A 26,068-nucleotide genomic window follows, 5' to 3' on the forward strand; every position below is an offset into this window, starting at 1 on the left:
TATTATTCTTGTATTTAATCTATTAAGGAATATTCATTCTCTAGTTTTCTTCCTAAAGTTGAGATTATTGAGTTTAGTTGACCTGTTTCTGGCAACTTACATGACTAGTTGCAGATTCATAATGTTCCCTGGAGGCCTCAGATTCACTGTTTCCATTATGAATTCTTAACTCTAAGGCCCAAGTACATGTATTTGGTTTCTGTTCTCTTTGTCTTCCTCCTTCTCTCCCTTTCTTTCCTCCCTCCCTTTCCCTCTCTCTCTGAACTCCAGTTGTACATACAAATTGGAGTTCAATACACACACAGTCTTTGGTACTGAGACTGGAAACAGATTTCCTGCACACATTTTGAAAGCATTGATGGATTCTGAGCAAGGTAATGATAGGATCTGGTGTGTTGTAAACAGGGTTAATCAGACTGACAAATAGACAGATAGGTTAGAGGTGAAGAAAATGAAGGTGTCTTTGCTGTAAGCTCAGCAAGACATGATGATTACTTGACTGACAGTAAATGATGGGCTCAAATACTGAATTGGAATGACTTTCAAAGTAGAGCTCGTGCTATTTTCTGAATGGCTGGATGAATGCGGACAGAGGAGAAGGGGAAAGGATGCAAGGATGATTTCAAGGTTTAGCCTAAACAGTTGGATAAATCAAGTTGCTGTTCCCTCAGATGAAAGAAACAGCCAATTCTGGAGTAGAAAGGAAAGCCTATCAAAAGTTTATGTTTAGCCGTGTTTAAGTGTAAGACCTCCAGGTGGGATCTGTTATTGACAGTTGGTAGAAGTGGAACTATGTAGCAGGAAAAATAAAAGACTCAGAGACTGATATTGGGCTTTAAGCTTCAAGCTGAAGATCAGAAAAGCAAAGCACTCACTGGGCACTCACTCTTAACTCTACCTCAGACTGAAAGGTGATATTAGGTCCACCAAACCTCAGACTGAAGCCTCTTCCTTGGTGTGGCTGGAGAATGAGGCCCTGATACTGACTACTGAAGACCCTGCTCCTGTCTTTTACACCCCTCCAGTGCTGGGATTAAAGGCATATGATCAGGTGTTGGGATCATCTTTTTGTGAGCTGTTTCTCTTTAGGGCTGGGCCAACCTTGTGTAGATTTGGGTGTCCTTGGACTCACAGAGTTCTGTCTACCTCTTAATCCTGAGTCCTAGGATTAAAGGTGTGTACCACCACCTCCTAACTTCTGGCTGCTGGGATGAAAGGTTTACATCACCACTACCTGATCTCTATAGCTTGAGGTTGACTTTGCTTTCTGAATCTTCAGTCAAGCTTTAATAAATCATATACCACCACAGAACTGGCTAAGTATCAGTCTAAAAGCAAATATGAGAGCTGTGCATACAAATTTACTAACTGTAACACTTGGGTTGGGTAAGAATGCCTTGGGCATACAGAAGAGAGGCCCAAAACTATGGATCTGAGACACCTCATAGTTTGGAAGTAGGTGACTATTAGAAAGCAGGCAGGGAGTGCTGTGAGCATCAAGGAAGAGGGCCTAGTGAAGGAGCAGAATCAAGAGTGACAACCTTTGAGTGAGTGGAGAAGGTCACTAAAGAGGAGGGGGTGATCTTGGGGAGCAGTCCCGAGAGGATTATATGAAGTGAGATTGAGAAACGACCATGGGGCTTGGCAAGGGAACTCCTATTGAGCCTAGGGGAAGCTTTAATAGGAAAGATTCTGTTGCTTAGAACAAGCAGGAGAGTTTGGAAATCTCTTGCTTAAAAAATGCCTGAAGTTCTCCTCATTTTATTCTCAAATAGACATAGTGCCTTGCAGTTGTTATATAAGTTTGGGCATATTATCCTAAGCTGATAAATTCAGTTATTTTAGGCAGTTATATAAATACTGACTTTAATTCCTTAAAGTTTCAACCATTGTTTATCAAGTACGAATTAATTTTTTTAAAAATTAAACTTTGTTGATAAAATATAGATAATTACTAGTTGTACAATGTAGAGCAAGAGAATTTTTATGTTCTATTTTATCATAGGGAGATGATAGGTAATAACTTTTATTTAGCTATTAAAAGATTAGTAAATTATACATTCTTATCACACATTCAGCAAATGATAGTGTACTACAGAATAAAAGCCCAAGTTTTGAATCACCAAGACCAAAGTTCAATTCCCAAAGATTGTGAAAACTTGAAGAATTTTTTCACCTCTCATCTATAAAATGGCTGTAATAAATCATTGTACATTATAGGACTCTTAAAATTCCTCTGCGCGCTTCTGGTAAAATTCTTAAGTGCCTTAGACAGAATGAGTAGTCCATAAGTAATAGCTATTACTATACTGTTAAGGATATAATTGTTATTATCCTTATGATGAAATTAATAAAAAATAAAACTACTCATTCGTTCTGTGAGTTTCAGCTCTAGTCAGACTTGATGTTAAGTATAATTTGTGTTCTATTTGCTTGGCTTTTTTTCATTTAATAATGGCTATATATCAGTCATAATACATACACTTTGTCATGTATTAGATTATCTTTGAAGTCGTCCTATGAATGTATTAGAGGTGACTAATGTTATGACTTTTCTGAGACTGTGCTTAAAGAATATCTGAACACAAGAGGACACCTAGAGATGATGCAGCTCTGCTAGGAAGTACTTAGAATGAGAGGTCGAAACATATGATTTAGATCACAAGTTACTGCTCTTTGCTAAAAGGAAAAAGGGATATATATATATATATATATATATATATATATCCCTTTTTATATATATATATATATATATATATATATATATATATATCTGATGGAGAGGGGAGGCGAGGAAACTAGAAGGAGTAGAAGGAGGGGAAATGTATGAGAGAAGAATAAATAAATATACTTGAAAATATGGGGTAGACACGATGGCTCGGCAAGTAAGCTTTTGCAGAGCATGACTAGTGAATTGGGTTTGAATCCTGGACTCCAAGCAAAGGTGGAAAGAAAGAACTGACTCCACAGAGGTGTGGCTTGCGCAGGTTTGCCCTGACATGTGATTCTCCACCCCGCCCCCCAACACAGTGTATGCATTCCCACAGACACACATACAACAATTTAAAAAATACTGGAAAAAATTAGAATAAAGTTCCAAAAACAACATTGATAACAAAAATGTAGACTTTATTTTAAAAATGGCCTGAGGAGGGTATCTAATAGAGTTCCATATTTTATTGATGAGAAAATATTGGGTTTGCTTTATAACTTAGCCACGGATGGATAGTACCAGGAAAGAATAATCTGACTCCTACTTAAGTTGCTTCACAGTAAAACACACAGAATCCGCTATTTACAGTCACAAAGCAGAATTGAGCAAAATAAATTGTAGAACCTCTTGGAATTCAAATAATATAAGTATGGACTATATATGATATAAAAATTAGGATTCTTATTTGTATTACAAGATACTGTATTTTTTTTTCTCCAACATGAAAAAAAACCTAGACAAGAACTGTCATTTAAATCAGTTACCCAGAAGAGGGAACTAATTATTTGGGGACAGTAGCCATAGGGGTTGGAGAGAACGAGGAGGGAGGCATCTGAAATGGCTTGTAAGAACATAGCACAATGACATATGCATGAGAAGGTCAAAGTGAAATCTATCGTGTTGTGTGCTAACTAAAAATAATAATAAAGCACCTTCAGATACCACCAGCCTTCATAAAGGGTCATACCAGTGCTTCAGGGTTAGTGACATGTGGCCCTTTCTAAGACAAACTCCTTTGTGGTAAATCACATGACAATGGCTAGACATTGTGCAGGACAATTTCAAACAGTGAGAAACAGAAAACTTGCTAGCTTGTTAACCTTATTCAGTCCAATGTCTTTACAAGGAATTCCTGTTGAGCCATTACTTAATGTGTTTGAATGTAGTAACATTTTTAAGAAGGAAAATTTATGCATGTGGGATAACTTGCTATCAAGTTGTTTTCTACACTTTATAGTATCATCAGAACTCCAATCTATTCAAAAGAATTACTACTCACTTGGTAGATGACTGAATGGCTTATATACCTGACAGAACTGTGAAGCAGTTATGTTTCCCTCTTTGTGACTTTTTGTTTATTTCCTTCATTTACAGAGCTACATTCATGGGAGCAGCCAGGCTCAGTTTGTGGCAGAGTCACACATCATTCTGGTACTGAGTATCCTTTCAAATATGAGGTTTTGAAAAAGGTAAAGAAGAGATGCATACTAGAACTTGCTATTTTGGTAGCAGTAAATATCACGACTTTTAAAATACATTAACTTTAAAACTAATTTTTCTAATTCCCATGTAATGATTTCCTGTCGTACTATATATTCTGTTATGCTGAATTACCTAGAAATTATAAATTTCTCTTTCTATTGGCTATTAAATTCCAAAGTATGGCTTTTCCTTTGCATTGGTTGTCTCAACTTAGATAACCTCTGTGTGTGTGTGTGTGTGTGTGTGTGTGTGTGTGTGTGTGTGTGTGTGTGTGTGTGTGTGTGAATAATTTTCCTCTAATGGGAAGTTAACAAAAGGGGGGAATATGTGTCTGATGTATACAGTAGGACAAAAGTATGTTACTTTCTTCTGTGTGAACAATGAAATATCACACATTAGTTTAGGATTCAAAAACCCACTAGTTTCAATCTCCATTTTATTTTTCCACTTGCAATTTCACTAGTCACAAATTGAATGACAAAGGTATAAATGATTAGAAAAATGCAGCCCCTGGTATCATTACAGTCATAAAATCTATATTGGAAAATGCTGAAATAATTTCATTCTTCCAGGGTGAGATGGAACTCTTCAATTGTTCACTTACAGGTTATTTTTTAAAAGGATGCTATTTATAGGCCTGAGCTTTGAGATGAGGTTTGAAAAGAGTTTTTAAATGTCTAGATCATTATTCCAGGAAACTGAAATTCACCAAACCATGTTGACCATCTTCTGCATCTGTGAGACACAATTAGATCCATACATTGAATTGCATGTAATTGTAACTTATTGCTTTCATTGTCTACTATAGTAATGTATAATTTTAAAAGCAAAGAATTGCTGTTTACCAGAGTGGCTTTGGTTGAGGAAGTAAACTAGTTGTGAATATGTTGATAGGACCAACTTATTAAGAAATAAGATAAATGATATGTTTGTTGTCAGTATATATTTTAATTATTTACATGTCTTCATGAAGTACAGGGCATGCAGCTTGCATCAAGTGGAAGGAAATTCCAGGTATTTGTTACTGATAGGTTGTTTACTTACAGAATGTACTTTATTCCTTTCTTGTTTTTCCTCTTATGCTTTCATTACAGCATGCTTTCATGTAAGTAGCAAGTCTCTTTACCAGAAAAAAATACCTACAAGTGAGAAACTAGATCTTTCTTCACTGTATCCAGGGATTCTCAAAGGTTTCAATTCCTGCTTCATATCCATCAAACTGAGATTTAGGACAGAAAGACATTTATCAGGCAATGTAAAGTCTCATATATATATATAAATATATATATATATATATATATATATATATATATATATATATATATGTGTGTGTGTGTGTGTGTGTGTGTGTGTGTGTATTACATAAAGCAAATAAAAGCTTACATTCCCTTTATTCTCACGGCAATTCTTTCTTTCTTAGTCTTGTATACTACTTCAGAGAAAACTGTTATTTTTGTTGTGTCAGGGGGCGCATGGCATACTACTTTATTAAATGTTAGCTTACACTTGTTTCTAGTAAAGTTTAAGAGCCATTTTGAATTTTTCTTTTAATTTCTCCCAGTAGTAGTCTACTAATATTTTTGACTTAGCATATTATACAATAATTTGTATGAGGGTCTTTCTTTTATAAAAAACGTCACTAGATAAGATGATTTTATACAAAGCTTGGTTAAATGCCCAAGAGAAAGCAGAACGAGTCTAATGTCATTGTGTTAAAGATTTTATCTACTGTCACTGCACTGATCTTCATATCACTAGGGCTTTGTTAACACATAGGAAAAATGAGAGGGCAAACAGTTCTCTGTAGTGTTTTGGAGAAAATCATATGAAAATTAATGAATAGCATAAGGACATTTTATGTATGTCTGAAACACCCAGAATGACTAACATGCTTTATATTGCTTCTAGAGAAACACATTCTATTTTAATTTTTATTCAGATCAGCCTTCATAATCTTCATGATATAGTTATAAAGTATTTACTGATGACAAGATAGAATGCCTTGTGATCAGCTAATACTTTATAGTATAATGTGGTGTTATATGTGCTATATGCATCCCATGTGAAAGCAAGAGCAAGAACAAGCAACACCTGGCCTGGAGAACTAAACCAGTTCCAGTTGGGCTTTGGTATATAAAGAGGATTTCTACAAGGAGCAGGTGGGGGCATGCAAGTTCTCACTATGTATTTGCTGTGTGTGGGCTTGTCTGTCTTTTTAGTGTTGCTTAGTATTAGACAATACAATCAGGAGCTCATCCTTGGTAAAGACTATTTCTCCCTCTCTCAACCTTCCTTAGTTATCTGTAGTTCTTTGTCTAGATTTTCTCCAACCATGTTAGCATATCTGTCGGTGTACTTCAAGTCATTTTTGGGAGCCATATTGTTGAGGTATCATGAGTATAGCTCCCCTGTCATTTCCAGGAGACATAGTCTCAGCAGACTAGCTGGTTCTCTGGCTTTTAACAGTCTTTCCAACACTACTATGATAATTCCTTGAGCCTGGTATTTCTGAATCCTTAGTTGCAGTATTTCTGTTGTGGATGTATCTACTGGGGTGATCACTCCACTAGCAGTTGTCTGCATTTTGATCAGTTGTGCTTGTGTGAGAAATCCTAGAAAGAAGCTGTGTCTGCAGAGACAGATTGGTTGACTAGAACTTCAGTACTCTGGAGAAATTGGAATATTACATGTCCAGAGGCTAATTACCTTATCTTGGGGTAGTTCTAATCCTCAAGAACTACTACTTACCTATTTCTTTGTTTGAATATCTTGTAGCTAATAAATAAAAATGTTTGACAGTCTGTTAACTGAGCAGAACACTAATTTCCACCACCCTAAAGCTAAGAATGTTATCAGGTTGCATCTTGATCTTACAGACAAGCTTCCCAGCCTTCTGGCTGTCGATCAATGTACACACCATAACTTTTAACTTGCCTTGGTATGACTTTCTTCTGTAAAACCATGCAACTTCTTCCCCATTGGAAAAGAGAATTTGAGATAACCTAAATCTGTGTTCCCAGGCCATAGTCACTCAAAAATGTTTCTATAATGAACTACCTTTAATTCCCTTTAAGATGAGAGCTGCAGTTTTGTGTAGTTCTTTTTTGTAATGGTCTCCGTCTACAGGTAGAAAATCTTCTTTGATAAAGGATGAGAGCCACCTTACTCGTTAGGAAGTGTTCTTGTTGAGAGGATGTAGCTTGGTGAGTTGTATACCCATTTTCCTTCAATCTATATGTCTTCATAGAACCAGATCATTTTAAAAGTTCTATTAAGAATCCAGAAGACTAACCTTCACAAACCCAAGGAGTCAGCTGTGCCTCTTTGCTGAACTGACTGCTGACACTGTAGTTTACCTGTAGGTTGCACACAACCTGCTTTTAGTCTTCCCTCTGGGTTATCCTTTCTTCCATGGTCAGATGTGCAAGGACTTACTAAGACATACACTTGAATGTCAAGTAAAAACAGTGGTCCTAAATTGCTATTTTATATGATTGTCATAGTGTCACAATAGAACAAGTTTAAGCAAAATCTATCTTACCCACTAGTTCTTTGAATAAAGCTGTCTTAGGACACAGCCACATTTTTGTGACCATTTTTTATATCACAACAGCTAGATTAGTATTAACAAACATCATACGGGGTGCCTAGTCAATAATATTAATTAACATCATTCTATTTTATACCTTACAGAAAACCTGTAGTCGGTAAAGAAAATAAAAATCCACAATTTTACCACCTCAAGAACAGATAAAATTAGCTTTTAGCTTTTTTTGTTTTGTTTTGTTTTGTTTTTCTCTTCCTCATCATCTCTCTGAATTTTCATGGAAAGTTGATAAGGTTGATAAGGTTATATACTCATAAGTACTTTATCTTCATTTAGCATGACAAAATTATGCTTTATTAGTAAAAACTTCTGTCATCTTATTTTATATAAGTATACTGTATGTTTTTAGTATCTCAATATTGCAAGTTATCCTTAAGTATTTTATTTTGTCAACCTAAATGCAAGTTGATAAAAATCCAGTGTGTAGAGAGAAATGGAGACTTCATATAAAGTCATTTGAGGATGTCAGCAAGCAAACATGTGTCATTATGCCCAGAAGTGCTGTCCAGGGACAGTGGTTTTGTTAAGAAGTAATCTAGAGTCCATTATGGATTAGGGAGGGGCTTGTGAGCTTTTCTCTCCTGGTGAACTATTAGCTATTGATGGGTTGTGGGAGATAGACTGCCATTGTCTTCGTTTGTGTGCCTACTGGGTTCCAAACCTGTGGTCACATAAATGATCCAGTGGGTTATAAAATAAGACAGAAATATGTGCATATAGGAAATGTGTAAGGAAAGAGAAAGGGTGGGGTGAGAGTAAACAATATATAAGGAACATGTATGAAGCTGCAAGAGAACAAATTTCATCAATAGAATTAGATGAGTGAAAGGAATAACCCAGGTTGTTGTTTATCTGCTGACTTGTGGCTCAATCAGCTATACAATGGAAGAGAAGTCTTCCAGGGGAGGTGCTAATCTTGTAGTCATGCTCTTCATCATCCTGGAGGTGAGGTGGTGGAAGCTTTGGTGTTATCTCAGAATCAACATGCTCACTGTGGTCCATGCCTCATGCTTCCCCTCGGCCACAAAAGAACTTAGAGATCTTATTCCTGTGACATTCCAAAGCCCTTGTCACTTGCATATTAAAAGTGCTGGCATTTTAAAATTTATATTATAGTAAATAATGCACAGATGTTAAGTATCTATTACTGGGGTATACGCTCTTCACTGAATTCTGACATGCTGAAACCTGACAATTTTAAACCAGGTTTCTAGTCCCTTCGCACCTGGTTAATAGGAATTATCCATATTATAGGAACTCCTAGATAATTTAACAGGTTCTACTCTATCACTCTAGTTACTCCCAAGGCTACAGAATATTTTGAGAATTTGATTTCAAAACAATGTGAGGTATAAACATAGAAAGTCAGATCATAATTTATGTATTTCAGACAGCAATGTAATATTTGCAAATTTCCAAAATATCTAATATGAATGCTTTAGAATAGTAGAATATATTTTTGTGTTTATGGAAATAATATTTGTATTCATCATATGTTGGTTTTTAGCATTCATTCATCTTAGGATGATGGTGTTTGCTGTTCTCGCCTTGACCCCATTCTTACCATTGTTCCAAATCATTTTGTTTATGCTTTAAGTTTGCCCAGTTTGCATGTTTTGGGTTGCTTACTTAGAATGTCTGTAAGCTCCAGCTGTCTTATATACAAACTAATAATAGTGCCCACATCAATGTCTGTAAGATATTCAACAGTTTTTGTTGTTTTTCTTGTTCATTGTGGTTTATGTTTGCAGTGGTAGGGAAGGCAAGGCAAGAGAGGGAGTCAGAAAATTCTTTCAAAAGCAATGTTACAAGCAGATAAAAATAAGTCAGAGGAGGCTCTGTAAGATAATTTGAGCAGAGCAAGGGAAGGTGCCCCAAAGTCTTAGAGAACAGCATTGTGGATGGTGGGAACAATAAGTTCAGCGATCCCGAGCTGAGGGTAATGTGACATGACATTACTGCAAAGGACAAGAATAAGGTAATCAAGGGGAGAGAATGGTGTAGAACCATGGGCTGAGGTATCAATCATGTACAGCCTTGTACTCATGTAGAGCCCCTATGCCTTACTCAGAATGAGATGGGACATAATATGACAATGCTGTGTCTCAACCTTTAAAGCTCTGAGAAGAAAATATCATAAGCAAGAAAATGAGCAAAACATTAATTTGTCCGTATTAAAAGTAAAAACTTGTGCGTGACGAAGTAAATACTAAAGACAAAAAGTAGAAGAATCTGTGTTATAATACTTTATCCACCTACTATTCAGAAAAACAAAATGGAGACATAGCTTAAGTAAGCATGGCCCGGACTTGAGTGGTAATACTGCTCCTTACTTAGCAGCTTGCTCAGCAGGGCTCCGTGCAAGGTAAGGACAGTGGAAACTCATGTCTTGCTCCACAACAATACCATTCGGCTAACAAGCTGGAAAGCACACACGCCTGGTTTCAAGCACATTTAGATGGTACAGGACATTGTGCATAGAGGCACAGAGGCCTGTAAAGGAGATAAATCACTGCAGCAGTGTTTGTAAGAGCAAGTCTGGTGGTGGAACAGCCCCAGTGCCTTAAGTAAGGCAAAGCAATGAAATATTTTATACTCTTAGGAAAAAAGTCTTAGAATCTTCTATCAGGATATTTTAAACTTGTAAAAAATTCAGAAGCGTTTCAGACGAGGAGTGCAGTGCTCCTCGGTGTTCATCAGTGTAAAGTAATGGCTTAGAAGGACAGTAAAAATAAATGAGCATCCTGTATTTTTTATTCTCACACCGAAAACTGAAGCCAGGGCTTGTATATAGTAGGCAAGTGCTATTTTACATAGAGACATGGTTTTACTGCTCAGCTTCCAGAGCACTAGGTTTACACATCCTTACACCACTAAGATACCCTCTCCACCAAGATTAGGGTCTGTGTGTTTGTAAACACAGTGGACATTTGTGATTTATCTGTATCCTTACACCACTAAGATACTGTCCACTGAGATTACATATTTTTGTATGTGTTCATAAACACAGTGCACATTTGTATTCTTGTCTATGTATCATGTGACCCATAAAGCTTTATGTTCATTAAAATTCCAGGATTTTAATTTTGAAGACTTAGTTTTGTATGACTTTATCCACAATTCTATTGACAGATTTGAGATAGCTATTTTTTACATAGCTATCATTGTGAAATGAATATTGGCTTTGGTTTTAGTACCTATAGAATTCTGAAATTTTTAGTTACGTTTTTAATATTCACAAAGATTTCATTTTGCTTAAAATTGTTCAGAATTTTGTATGAATTACTGTTTGGTAAAATATGTATATGTAAATATGTAGGTTATAATTTAAAAATGAACATAAATATTAAAGTTGAACTAAAACTCCCTTTAAAAAATCAATATCATTCATTGGAACAAGAGTATTTTTTATATATATATATAATTTTTTATTTAATTTTATATAACAAAGTCCAATTAAATGAAAACAAACATTTATACACAATATTTGGGAATTTGGGCGTCGTTCTTTCCAAACTACTTCCTGCTGGTAACGGGCGCTGTCTTGGGGGATTCGAAGAAGATTCAGATATCCTAGCTGTAGTCTGTAGGGCTGTTTTGTCCAGCTGTTTTGAATGTAGAATCAGCTTGTACTCGGAACAAGAGTATTTTTTAAATATTACAACAAAAAGTGGAGCTGAACACTAGAAATCCCTATCTGTGATCAGAAATGATACATGTTTTAATTAATTTTTCCATTATGTATTTATTAGCAGTCTATGGCCACAGATGAAGAAGAATTCATACAAATAGATTGTCCAAAACATTTTAAAAATTATGATTTGTTACAGTCTGTAGACTTATTTTCATACTAACTCTTACAAAACCAGAGCTATGTGACCCACACTGGGTAATTCAGTGAACTCACACCTCTGTGCTATGGCTCCCTTGAAAGCTGAGTGGGAGCATGTGCTGTGTGGTTGTGTAGGGTGAGACACGCAGCACTGCACAGGGTTGGGGGATACATCTCTGGTAATGTTCAGCCTCTAACAGAGATTTTTTGCTAGTTTATTTTTCCAGAAAAGGTTCTAGTGCTATAATAACTAGAATAGTTTGAAAATAATTTATATGGAGAGGTCCTTGTGACATAAAAGAATAACTTGAAGAGTTGGATATTATCGTCCAGACATTAAGCAATGAGTCCTGGCAGAAACGCAAATACAGATAACTGGCTAAGTTCAATACTGTTGTTATGTAAACTAACTCAGTGCCGGAATATATACTCCACCTAACTTTCTCTGACTTCCTCCATTTAATTGTATAAATACAATCAAGTGGTACCCTTTGTGATTTTGCTGCTTAGGGGATGAATCAACAGACTTACTTGATGGTGCTATTTTCACATATCCAACAGGAGAAATGATGACAAGGAAGTGATAATTAAAGAAATAGAAGAACTTCTGAGCTAGAATTCATATATTTATTTCTAATTGTTTTAATTCAGTAATCATTTAAACAGATACAATATCAAAAGTGCTTTGATAGCATTGGAAGAATATTTTATGAGGTTGAGTGATCCCATTGCTGCAATGTTAACCTGGCATCTGTGAGCATGGTCTGAGTCCATCAGCCAGTTGTAAGCAGATGTTAAGTAGGTGCATAGTGTCCTCTTTCTTGTTATTGTGCTGAAGTAACTGATAAAAACAATGGGAAAATCCCTTTTGGAGGGGATATACAGCCCATGTGGGAAGGGAGGCATGGCAGGAGGACCACGAGGCAGATGGCCGCAGTGCATGTGCCATCAGGAAGCAGCACTAGCTTCCTTTCTATACTCCTTTTTATTGTGTTTGTGATCCCAGATCATAAGATGAAGATGCTACTGCCCACATTCAGAGTGAGTTATCTCTCGGCCAATGAATCCCAGAAAACACCCTCACAGGTGTCCTGTGGACTCTGTCTACTTAGTGATTCTAAACCTAGTCAATTTGACAGCAACTATGTATATCAACAACATGGTTGCTTTTCCTTCTTAAAATGCCAGGTAAGTGGTTCAAGGTCCTTCTCAATGGGTCAGAATGCATTATAATATGCTTGTTTGATTGTATGATAATAATAATTGACTGTCCTTGGTACCTAAGCTAGGCATTTCTCTAAACATTTAAGTAAGACTTTTAAAATTCAAGAACTACATACATGGGCTGAGACATGCTATGGCAGTGAGAAAAATTAAAAAGAAACCCTAGAGAATACATTTTAATAGTCTACAGTTGTCAATAATGTATGTCACTATAACTAAAAGTAGCATATATTTTATGTAAAATATGAAATTTTATAACTGGTTTTAAAAACTACGTGATTCATATGTGTTATGAAAGTGTGAAATATTAAAGCAAACTCCAAGATTGGTAATTATAATATGCGAAGAATTGTCATTCACCTGTTCACATATGTCCTTTAACCATTCAGGAACATTCTATTCAGACCCAGGAAAAAATAGCAGATTTTATTTGCACCTGTCTGTAGTTTCCTTGACGACTACTGTAGATGCTGCTATCACCATGGGGATGGTTCTTCTAAATGAAGCAGCAACTTCCAAAGGCGATGTCGGGAAAAGACGGAGTAAGTTTGTGTTGCTGTATTTGTTTTGTTTTAGTCTTAGGATTTATTTAATTTAAAGGAGACACAGAACAGCCCTAGTTGGTGTTGAAGGAAGTTAAGATATTTTCTTTATTGGATGTGTGTGAGAATGAACTTGAAGACATTTCTTTCCAAATGGCATTGAGTGCTTTCTGTGAGTTGCATGCATAGGAGAGGGAGGTGGCATCACCTGTCAGAGCTGTTTTGGCCATTTCTGCTCTAGCCAGTCTCTGCTGGAACATCCTCACAGCACAGATGGTCAGTCTTCAGAGATTTTATTGGCAGTAATGTATTTTTATGTCATGAGACTCAGGTATCTCGCTGAAGCTGGTGCAGATGTGGGGCGCTGCTGCTGCTATTTCTCTTGCGCACAGATACTTGATTATCTTCCAATCCATCCATGTCTGTTACTGACATTTAAGAGATGGCAGGGATCTCTGTCCATGGGCTTTGCTTCCCCATGATTTACAGCCCTGTGAGATGCCAGCATTTTAGGTTTAAGAGAGTTCCTTTGACAGGACTGTTGCCTATCAAAAGATTGTATTGGAATGTTGGGAGATAGAGAAGTTGAGCCTGACCTCAGTGGTTCTCTGATACTATCTCTCTTCACTAATACAAAAAAAAAAAAAAAAAAAAAAAAAAAAAAAAAAACTCAGAACTGAGCACTTTGCCTTGAGCATGGTTACACCATTAAAGTGCTATGTACCTTTTGAATAAACAACTTGAGACTGGCAAAGCATTTTTATGAGCCCATATACTTAATATGATAGTATATAATGTTACTTCCTCCAATCTAAATTATAGTAAGAACTATGTAATGAAATACTTAATTTCAACACTATGATATCAGTTTAGGAAAGCATTGCCTGAACTTCCATCTTAATAGATGTTCCTGTGTAATGCCTGCTCCCCTTAATTTGAGATTATTATTATTATTATCTTGTGGTCAGGAATGGATAGGATGTGTGTGTGGAAGAACTAGAGAGGGTTTTGACTTGCACAACTGCTTTGATTACCACTCTTCCCTGTCATACTAGGAGATTTATACAGTTTTTTGAAAGGCATTTTACTTTCTTCTCTGGTAGTATTCCGGTCATTGAAACTGGCCAGCAGGGACTGTTAGTAGTTAGAACTCCAGAGGCAGGCCAGTACAAATGCCTACAGGTCACTATTGTCACAGAAATGCTCCTGGTGTTTTATAGTTTCTACTGGAGACAGCAGGTGATATTCCTGTTAAAACTGAGTGAACACTAGCACATCACTGACCTTGCGTTCACATGCCATCACTACCCTGATTTCAGGATTGCTGTCAGACCTTCCTTCCATGTTCCTTCCCTGCTATAGAGGCAGAGATCTGTTTGACTGCAGTATTCTTCTGACTTAACATTTTCATCTAGTTATGTCATTCTCTTAATATTCCCTCAGACTAACAAATGCATATTAATTATCTTACAAATGTTTTATTCATAGCTGATATTTAGGTAACACTAATATCTAATTCTTTAGGACAGATGTAAATACTATTTTATCCTAAGTATGTCTACATTTAATTGGCTAATATACTTTAAACTTTATAAGCAGGTTTTAATTTTACTAGTAGCATTGAATCTTATTTAAATATATGTATATGCAAGGGGGAATTAATATGTTTCATTCGTCATCTATTCCCAAACATAATAGAAGAAAATGAAAACTCAGAAAGCAATGTCCCTGTTGTAATTTTTTAAAAAAAACAAGCTCAAGAGACAAGACTCCGTGCAACAGAGTTCAAGCAGAGGGATAGTAAAAGGGGGAAAGAGGAGGGGGCAAACTGGCCTCCCCGGGACAGGATCAACAGGAGTGAGGGGCATGGGAGGTAGGCAGAGAGAGAGCGCTTTTAAAAGGGAACATAGTAGGTGGTGCTCTTAGTGGCAGCAGCTGAGGTTGTAGTCCTATAGGCATTTGTACTGGCCTCCCTCTGGAGTTCTAACTACTAACAGCCCCTGCTGGCCGATTTCAGTACTACAGCAGTGTTGAAAGCCTGCAGTCACATGGTCTCTGCTCTATCTTAAAGAGCACAGCTGCAGCAGTCTGACACCATGACCTGCTCTGAAGTGGTTTCCTCCTTGGCTTTCACCAAAAACAGTTTCCCACCCACAGGATTTTGTTCCTAGCCTTGTGTTTAAGATGTGGAGTTTCTCAGTAACATGGGCTCTAGGGAAGCAACCGTGAAACTAATAGCTAGAATTAATTACATTTTTTTGTAAAAATTTCAGGGCGTCTGATCTGAGGAGAGGTTTTTGTTTGTTTGTTTTTTAGCATCTGCCAAGGCATGTGTCATATAGCCTGTCATATAGTCCTGCTGTCATATAGCCAGTGCTTCAACATCTGGGGACTGATAATCTTGTTTGTGGCTCATCGCATTTGGTCATTTTAGTCCCTCTGGGACTTTAAAAGAAGAAAATTACCACAAGTCTTAGTTTTTTTGTTTTCATGCCCCAAATAGTACATTTCCATGGAGAAGAATGGAAAATATTGAGTGTGTTGCATTGTGGGTTATCTGCTTTATGGTCCTCGTGTGTGCCTGAACTGTTGAATGAAAGTATTTTGGAACCAGATGCATTTCAGAAGCACCGGTGTTTGCATTTTGCGACCCTAACAGAATTTTCTCTTTCCCTAGTAATTTGCCTTGTGGGATTAGGCCTGGTGGTCTTCTTCTTCAGTTTTCTACTTTCAATATTCCGTTCAAAGTATCACGGCTATCCCTATAGGTAAGACATTTATAGTCATCTGGATGTTTCATTTTAACCAAACTAAGCATCTCAGTGGTCAGTCAGTGTTAATAATATAAGGGTCCAAATCACTAACCCTCTGCTTTTAAACCCTGTTTAGCAAGGTCTGAGAACTCAGCATTTGTTCAACATCGTGTACTTACAGAGACATCAGACAGTTCTAGTTACCAATGTGTGTCTTCATGTTAGAGTGTATATTCCTATGTTTGTACATAGACAGCAAAATGACTTTTAAGTAACAGACTTTGACACAATTACTTCCCTTTGTTATTTTGCATAATTGGGATTTCATTTTCAAGATTGCTTTCTCATATAATCTATTCTTCAGTGTCTTTTATGCAACATCTTTTGAATAGTACAAACTTGTAACTTTTCCAAAAACTGAAGATTAACATAAAAATTAAAACCACATATCTGGCTACTATAAGCCATCATATTGAAAATCATGCAAGATTCTCAGTTCAGCAGTTGTCAAGTGTAGAAAAGACTAGATCTGGGGATGTCCTCTAGAATTACTGTCAGATTTCAGTCGCTGACTGGGCTGTCACTTTGGTTTCCTCTAGGTGTTTGTCTCTTGGCCATATTCCTCCCTCTCTAGGAGCCATGCTTAAAGCTTAACCACCACCCCACCCCCCACCCCGGTCCGGAAAATGTAAAAGCCCCATGTATCATTCCTTGGAGAGTTTGATGCCCGTGCCCGCTGAGTTTCTAGGAAAGGTGATATTTTGATAGCTAATTACACCTTACCATACTTGTCTGCATGGGCAGAGAATGGTTCGATTTAGACCATGCCAAAAATAAGTTAGCATTATCAGTACAAAGCTAGTCATTCAGTGCTGTTGTACCTTTAAAAGCCTTTTCTGTGAGGCACTTAGAATATATCAAAAATATAAAACCAACATACCTCTCTGGTTTTGTTGTGCTGTTGCAGAGGAGAGGAGGTCACATGACTTGCGTGTATTTCAGATTGAAATTACCATCTTGGGTTTTGTTACAGTAGTCTTCTTGAGGAATTCCTGTAAGTTTTGGCTTTTCGTTCCAATATCTCCTTTCCTCACAATTTTTAATTCATTCTGTTATATTCTATAACCTTTGATTTCTTATATATGATGTGACCCTTTCCTGATTATTCATTTGTATCTTAATGAAATTGGCACACACAACACATTTTTTCACACAAATTTTAAAATTTCCCTATTTTCTTTGTTCTCATATATGCGCCTGCTGAAAAGCAGTGGTCTACTTAAAGTGTCCGTCTTGCTCTCTTATGGCTGCTTGTTACTCTGATATGTATTTTGCAACAGCAACCTGTCCCATATAGTAACTAAATTCACAGATTACCTTTGGAACCTCAATAAATAGACTTGCCCAGAATCCCAGTCTGTTTGTGACCATAGGCAAATTGCTTAACTTTTTAAACCATAGGTGTTCTTATGAGATAATATATGTTAATCATTTAAATCACCAGTATATAGTAGTAATGAATTACCCTATAAATATTTTATGCTAATTGTCATTAATTATGAAATAAATATTTACACTTATTTTACTTTTCTTTAAATGGAGTTTCCTTCACAGTGCAAATCAAGTAGCTTTGGTTCATATTTACATAATTCATTTGAGTGAAGAACAGATTTTCACTGAACCTTTTGATGAATTTAATTGGGCTCCAGAGTCCCTTGAAACTTGCCAATGAAATATGAAGATTCTTAGAGATTTTATGTAATTACCATCTGAGACATAATTCAGAAGACATTTTATTTTGCTGATAGCCACTGCCTTCCTTTGTGTAGTGAATAAGAATTGACTTTACCCTTGCTCTCTTTTCTAAGATGATGCTGTCATGGCTAGATAGATGGTGGTCTCCATGTATAAATAATTACCTCCTCAACCTGTCCTAATGGCACTCAGACTAACAAGTATTTTCTGAAGATGTCTCTTAAAAACATCCTTGGATCATCAAAGTTTCTACTGTAGTAGGAGAAAGCATGAAATGTCTGTATTCATTCCATCACTGTGTTAACTGTCTGAGAACTCTTAATTGGCTCAGAGCAACACAGTAGCATAATGAGAAAATAATAATTAGAAGATGAATATCTCAATGCAAGTTTGGGGCTTGCTTTTGCACTTTAAATAAGAACTCTTCTCACTGTAGTTGCACAAAATATGATTTAATGCCTTAGCTCTCTTTAGTAATGTAGTTTTAGAATTAGCTACTTCCTCATCGTTTTTGCTCGATTATGATGTACTTTGGGGGGGGGAGGGTGGAAACAGGTACTTAAAGGTGTCTCCTTTCTGTACCTGTTCTAGTATCTTTAGCAATTTTTTTATATATGATTACATTTATCCACATACAATTGTGAGGTATGTACATATATAGTCCCTGAAGTACACCAGGTTCTCAGTGACTTCACCTAACCTCTCTTCATCTGCAACAGGCATTTAGCATTTACTTTGTATCACTTCACTACATTGTTTTGTTAAAATTTTTATGTACAGTTCATCCACATGTTTTATTTCTTTCCTTTCTTGAAGACTATTTGGGGAGTGGTTCTTGACAGAGTTTTGTGTCTACACACAGTTTTGTACACATAGTAGGCACTTGTTAGTTGAATTCGTTTTCTTTAAAACATCGTCTACCTTAAGGTAATACAGAGACACTACTAAAACCGTGAAGAGTGCTGCTCTGGGACCATGTACCACTCCAGGAGCTCTAATTCATGCTGAGTAACATACCTAGCTTGTGCATTTCCCAGCACAACTGAGAGAATCTATGGAAAGATAGTTAAAGAAAAAACAGACTGCATATTAATTTGGTATATACAGTGGGCCCAGAAAATTCCTCTCATCTTAAAAGGTCCCAAAGTTCATATTGAAATATGACCAATAGCATTAAAATGTGTGATGACATTCAGTTGAGGAACTTCATAATAGCATCTAGAAATGAAAGACATTTAAAATTGGAGAACAGATGAGCGTGAACATAATGTGTAGATGGAGAACGAATCTTAAGGATTATTTTTTCTGAATGGTTGTATTTCACTGTGGTGTGTTGGAAAGTGATTTGGATCCTGGCACTTAAAATATCTAACCTCAGGCAAGTCTTTTTACCTCTCCCGAGCCTCAGTCTTTCCACCTTGCAAATAAAGACCACATTGTATCTCACTTAAGATGCTGTGGTAGGATAAACTGAGATAAGCCTGATTGCAGCTGATACTGCTTTACTTAGCAGCTACTGTGACAAGACCTCAGAGTAGATGACACCAATACTCTTTGGTTCCCTGTTATCATTTTGGCTCACTTATTTACAGAATGTGGAAAATAAGTTAGTTGACACAAATAAGTAATTCTACCAAAAAAAAAAGTAGCCAAATCCCTTTTGTCATTAGTATAAAAATAAGTCCAGCGTCATTTTAGTAAGTTCAGAATAGGGTCAGTATTCTTCTCCATACATCCTAACCACCCACATCTCAGAACAGGGGCACTATAGAAGGTTATGTCTGTGATGTACTATACACTCTGCTTCCAGCTTTGTTCCATAGGTGAAGCTCCAGGCAGAGGAGATGAGTCAAGAAAAGCCACACACTCTGGCTTTGTCGTGTCATCAGAATTCTTCATCTGTACAAACTGTGTAGACACCTGACCTTGCCAGTAGTTAAACATGGTAGTTGTTACTTTCTGTGACTATAGAGAAGTTCCTTCCCCAGGGTCTCTTGTTCCTAATAAAGGGCAAAATTTCAAAGGATAAGTTGTTTCAGAGCTGAAGACTTTCTCAGTTCCATAGACTCAAGACTTTAGGCTAATGAGATCTCTCTAAGGACAGTAATTACTCTCACAAGGATTAAACATTATTTGAAACATAAATAAGCAAAAGCACTATCTACAAAGAGTCAAAGTTCAACTAATGGTCAGTTGTGGTTCATACCTGCAATTGGGATGTGGAGACAGGAAGATCAAGGGCTCATTGCCAGTCTTGACAACACACAGGACCACCTTGCCTCAAAAATTTAAAAAAAAGAAAAAGGAGGAAGAAGATCCACCCCCACCTCAGCCACCACCATAGTGTTCTTAGGGGAGACGTGAGGTTGTGCTTCCCTTGATGGCATCCTTTTGCCAACATGTGTTCTTGTCAGAGACTCTGCCCTGGGCCACCTAAACTCCCTGACTCTTCCCCTGGCTTGAGAACATGAAGAGCAGGGAATGGGAAATTATAAGATCTCAATACTTCATTATTAGAAAGTTAAGGGCAATGGTTTTGTTTTCTGAATACTGAAGGAATAAAAGAGCCAACAGAAAGATGCGTTGAGGTCACCCTCCCTTTCTACATTATAAACTAGTGTTTCTCAGCATCCCTTACATATGTGAGCAATAGTAAAGCCTCAGACAACACGAACATAGCTTAGACTTAAAGGAAAGGAGGTATTGAAGGACATCTGTACTTAAGTCACAGTTCACTCCTTAATCATTAGCCTTTAGCTTGTACAATTACCTCGGTTACCAGACTATATGTTCACATCATTACCAACCAGCCAGGAGTCAGGGTTGTGACTATGTAGAGTTCTGTTGCCGCTGTGGGATGTATTCTCACTGGAGAGTACTGTGAGGACAGCAATACATGAGGCAGCTTCTTACTCCTTCAGATAACTAAAGGCACTAGAAAATACAAATATTTGGTAATTTACATTTAAGTACAATATAAAAACAAGTATGCATCTTTATGGTAAATAATATAAGAGAAAATAAATATGTAAGCACCATTCAAAGTGTAAGTGTAAAAGAAATGTTAGACTGCTTGATAATACATTGGCATTATTAGGCAGGCACAGATAAATATCTGATCAGGCTAGACCAAAAATAAGACTAACCATTGAATGTCAATACTAGTATGATGCATTCAGTATGCTATATTCATGTTAAAATATATCCTGGGCATACATTGTTATGTAATGGAAATAAAACATGAAAATCTGAGTGGTTGCTCAGAGAATAACAGCAGGTACTTTTCTAAGAAACATTTTTTAAGGATTTATTATATATGTGTTTTCTATGTATGTGTATATGTGCACAACATTCATGCATGGTAACCCTAGTGGCCAGAAGAGGACATGAGACCACCTGAAATGGGAGTTATGGATGGGAACAAAACTTAGGTTGTCTTGCAAGTGTTTATCCAATATTTGAACAATGCGTTAATATAATTTTTATGTGAAATGAACATATATATATATATATATATATATAGAAAAGGAGCAAATATTTTGCTTACTAGACTTATCGTTTGGTGTAAGACCTTTAATAATGATCACGTTGGTTACACTTGTCATTTCATAATTACATATAAGAACGATATTGAGAAAAACAACCCCAGAGTGAATAGATAGCATCTTTCAATCAGAGGCCCCAGGTTCAATTCCCCATCAACATGGTAGCTCCTAACTCTCTGCACCTCCAGTCTGGCCTTTATGCATACAAAGTATACATTTTAAAAAATTAAGAGAAATGTTTTCTTTTTTTTTTTTTTTTTTTTTTTTTTTTTTTTGATATTTTTTTTTTTTTATTTTCAGTTTATACATTCTTTTCTTTTTTTTTTTTTTTTTTTTTTTGCATATAGAGTATTTTTTATTTAATTTTATATAACAAAGTCCAATTAAATGAAAACAAACATTTATACACAATATTTGGGAATTTGGGCGTCGTTCTTTCCAAACTACTTCCTGCTGGTAAGGGGCGCTGTCTTGGGGGATTCGAAGAAGATTCAGATATCCTAGCTGTAGTCTGTAGGGCTGTTTTGTCCAGCTGTTTGGAATGTAGGATCAGCTTGTACTCTGTTTCAGGCGGTCTGGTGTGTTCAAACCACATTAGTCTGGAAGGAATCCACATCTTTTCATTTTCTGTGGAAACAAAAATAGAAATACTTTTCCCCAGTAACTTGTTCTTCAACTTAAATTTTGGAGTCAAAGCGTTTTTTTTTTTTTTTTTTTTTTTTTTTTTATTATTATTATTTTACATGTCGATCCCAGTTCCCTCTCCCTCCCTCCCTCCCTCCCCCCAAGCCCTCCCTCCCTCCTTTCCTCCCTTTTACCCTCTCTACCCTCTCCCATGCACTCTAATCACCCTCCCCTCCCAACCCCCCACCACAATACAATATGTAGGGGAATGCCATCCAGTTGGGGTCATGTAGATCTGACAGGTCCTGTGAAGTAGGGACTAGGGCTTCTCTCCTATCTCTAGAATAAGGCAGTTATCCCTCCATGGGGGATATGTTTGCAAAGTCCTTTTGTGCACCAGGGATACATCCTGGCTCCACTGTCTGAGGTCTCTTAGACTGCTCAGACCTTCTGGCTGAGACCCATATTCAGGGGAGTCCGAGTCAGACCCCTGTTGGCTTCCCAGCTATCAGTCTAGTGGCCCTTAGCTCCTCCTTGTTCAGGTAAGCTGTCTCTATGTACTTCTACCGCATGGTCTTGTCCTCTCCATCTGCTTCTGGGTTCTAGTTTGACTCAGTGTTTATGTATGGGTGTTTGCTCCTGTTTTCAACAGGCATTAGTTGAGGACTCCATGGAGAAGTTAGTTGTTGATCTCACTCTCCGGGAAGGGCATTTATGATAGCCTTTCCACGGAAGCTGAGATTGTTAGTTGGGAGCAGTCTTGTAGTTCCTTCGACCTTTCTTTGTGTTCAACTTTATCTTCAAACCAATATTGGCTCCCTCTTTTATGTTCTCTCTCTCTGTCTCTGTCTCTCTCTCTCTTTCCTATTTTCCATTCCTAACCAGGCTCAATCCTCCTAGTCGCACATGCCTTCCTCTCCTCCCTCTCATTTTCTCCTACTTCTCTCTCCATTAGCTGTCCTCCCCCACTATATCTGAGGTCTGGGGGACTTGTCCCTTCCCAGTTCTGTGAGGGACTTTATATGAATCTCTTAGAATACAACTTGTATCCTAGTTCCTCTGGTGATGTGAATTATAGGCTGGTGATCATTTGATCTAGGTCTAAAATCCATATATGAGTGAGTACATACTGTGTTCCTCTTTTTGTGACTGGGTTACCTCATTCAGGATGGTTTCTTCAAGTGCCATCCACTTGCCTGCGAATTTCAAGATACCATTATTTTTTTCTGCAGAGTAGTATTCCATTGTGTAGATGTGCCACATCTTCATTAACCATTCTTCAATTGAAGGGCATCTAGGTTGCTTCCAGGTTCTTGCTATTACAAATAGTGCTGCTATGAACATAGTTGAACAGATGTCTTTGTTGCATTGATGTGAATCCTTTGGGTATATGCCTAAGAGGGGGATTGCCGGGTCCTGTGGTAAACTAATTCCCATTTTCCTGAGGAACCGCCATACTGATCTCCAAAGTGGCTGTATGAGTTTGCACTCCCACCAGCAGTGGAGGAGTGTTCCACTTTCTCCACATCCTCTCCAGCATAAGTCATCACTGGTGTTTCTAATTTTAGCCATTCTGGCAGGGGTAAGATGGTATCTCAAAGTTGTTTTGATTTGCATTTCCCTGATAGCTAAGGATGTGGAGCATTTTCTTAAGTGTCTTTCAGCCTTTTTGATTTCCTCCATTGAGAATTCTTTCTTCAGTTCTGTACCCCATTTTTTAATAGGGTTATTTGGTGTTTTGTTGACTAGTTTCTTGAGTTCTTTGTATATTTTGGAGATCAGCCCTTTGTCGGATATAGGATTAGTGAAAATCTTTTCCCAGTCAGTGGGCTGCCGTTTGGTCTTGTCAACTGTGTCCTTTGCCTTACAGAAGCTTCTAAGTTTGAAGAGGTCCCATTTATTAATTGTTTCTTTCAGTGTCTGTGCCCCTGGAGTTATGTTCAAGAAGCGGTCTCCTATACCAATTTGTTCAAGGGTACCTCCTACTTTCTCTTCTAAGAGGTTCAATGTGGCTGGATTGATGTTGAGGTCTTTGATCCATTTGGACTTGAGTTTTGTGCATGGCGACAGACATGGGTCTATCTGCAGTCTTCTACACACCCTCATCCAATTGTGCCAGCACCATTTGTTGAAGATGCTGTCTTTGCCCCATTGTATCATTTTAGCTGTTTTGTCGAAAATCAGGTGTTCATAGGTGCATGGATTAATATCAGGATTTTCAATTCGATTCCATTGGTCTACCTGTCTATTTTTATGCCAATACCAGGCTGTTTTCAGAACTATAGCTCTGTAGTAGAGCTTAAAGTCAGGAATGGTGATGCCTCCTGATGTTCTTTTATTGTATAGGGTTGTTTTGGCTATCCTGGGTCTTTTGTTTTTCCATATAAAGTTAATTATTATCCTTTCAAGGTCGGTGAAGAATTGTGGTGGGATTTTAATGGGGATTGCATTGAATCTGTAGATTGCTTTTGGTAAGATTGCCATTTTTACTATGTTTATCCTACCTATCCACGAGCATGGGAGGTCTTTCCATTTTCTGGTATCTTCTTTAATTTCTTTCTTTAGAGTCACAAAGTTCTTATTATATAGATCTTTTACTTGTTTGGTAAGCGTTACACCAAGATACTTTATGTTGCTTGTGGCTATTGTAAAGGGTGATGTTTCTCTGATTTCTTTCTCTGCCTCTTTGTCGTCTGAAAAAAATAGGGCTACTGATTTTTTTGAGTTTATCTTGTATCCTGCTAGTTTGCTGAAGGTGTTTATCAGCTGTAGGAGTTCCCTGGTAGAGTTTATTGGGTCGCTTATGTAAACTATCATATCATCTGCAAATAGAGACAGTTTGACTTCTTCCTTTCCAATTTGGATGCCCTTGATCTCCTTTTGTTGTCTTATAGCATTAGCTAGAACTTCTAGTACGATATTGAAGAGATATGGAGAGAGAGGACAGCCTTGTCTTGTTCCTGATTTTAGAGGAATTGGCTTAAGTTTCTCTCCATTCAGTTTGATGTTGGCAGTTGGTTTGCTGTATATTGCTCTTATTATGTTTAGGTATGTTCCTGTTATCCCTGACCTCTCTAATACCTTTATCATGAAAGGGTGTTGAATTTTATCGAAGGCTTTTTCTGCATCTAGGGAGATAATCATATGGTTTTTCTTTTTCAGTTTGTTTATATGGTGGATCACGTTGATAGATTTTCGTATGTTAAACCATCCCTGCAATCCAGGTATGAAGCCTACTTGATCATGGTGGATGATTTCTCTGATGTATTTTTGAATTCGGTTTGCCATTATTTTATTGAGTATTTTTGCATCGATGTTCATCAGGGATATTGGTCTGTAGTTTTCTTTCTTAGTTGTGTCTTTGTGAGGTTTGGGTACCAAAGTTATTGTGGCCTCATAAAAAGAGATTGGCAATAAACCTTCTGTTTCTATCTTGTGGAACAGTTTGAGGAGTAGTGGTATTAGTTCTTCCTTGAATGTCTGGTAGAATTCTGCACTGAATCCATCTGGCCCTGGACTTTTTTTCGTTGGAAGGCTTTCGATGACTGCTTCTATTTCATTTCGGGTTATAGGTCTATTTAAGTTGTTTGTCTGTTCTTGATTTAATTTTGGTAAGTGATAGTTATCCAGAAACTTGTCCATTTCCTTTGAATTTTCAATTTTTGTGGAATACAGATTTTCGAAGTATGACCTGAAAATTGTCTGGATTTCCTCTGTGTCTGTTGTTATGTTCCCCATTTCATTTCTGATTTTGTTAATTTGCATGTTCTGTCTCTGCTTTTTCGTTAATTTGGATAAAGGTTTATCAATCTTGTTGATTTTCTCAAAAAACCAACTCTTTGTTGCATTGATTTTTTTGTATTGTTTTCCTGGTTTCTATTTTGTTGATTTCAGCCCTCAAGTTGATTATTTCCTGGCGTCTGCTCCTGCGGGGTGAATTCGCTTCTCTCTGTTCTAAGGTTTTCAGTTGCGCTGTTAATTCATTTATGTG

At 37.1% G+C, this 26,068-nt stretch overlaps 1 protein-coding gene across 2 annotated transcripts in view; it reads left to right on the forward strand.

Moving 5' to 3' along the window:
• Tusc3 (tumor suppressor candidate 3) overlaps positions 1 to 26,068 on the forward strand; it is a 155,303-nt gene that overhangs the window by 124,215 nt on the left and 5,020 nt on the right. For both annotated transcript variants that reach the window (XM_051182296.1, XM_051182295.1), the window contains 3 exons: positions 4,088 to 4,151; positions 13,326 to 13,400; positions 16,078 to 16,168. In XM_051182296.1, the coding sequence (XP_051038253.1) occupies positions 4,088 to 4,151; positions 13,326 to 13,400; positions 16,078 to 16,168 (230 nt within the window). The remainder of the gene's footprint in view (positions 1 to 4,087; positions 4,152 to 13,325; positions 13,401 to 16,077; positions 16,169 to 26,068) is intronic.

The sequence above is a fragment of the Phodopus roborovskii genome, unplaced genomic scaffold, assembly GCF_943737965.1.
Source record: "Phodopus roborovskii unplaced genomic scaffold, PHOROB, whole genome shotgun sequence".
NCBI lineage: Eukaryota > Metazoa > Chordata > Mammalia > Rodentia > Cricetidae > Phodopus > Phodopus roborovskii.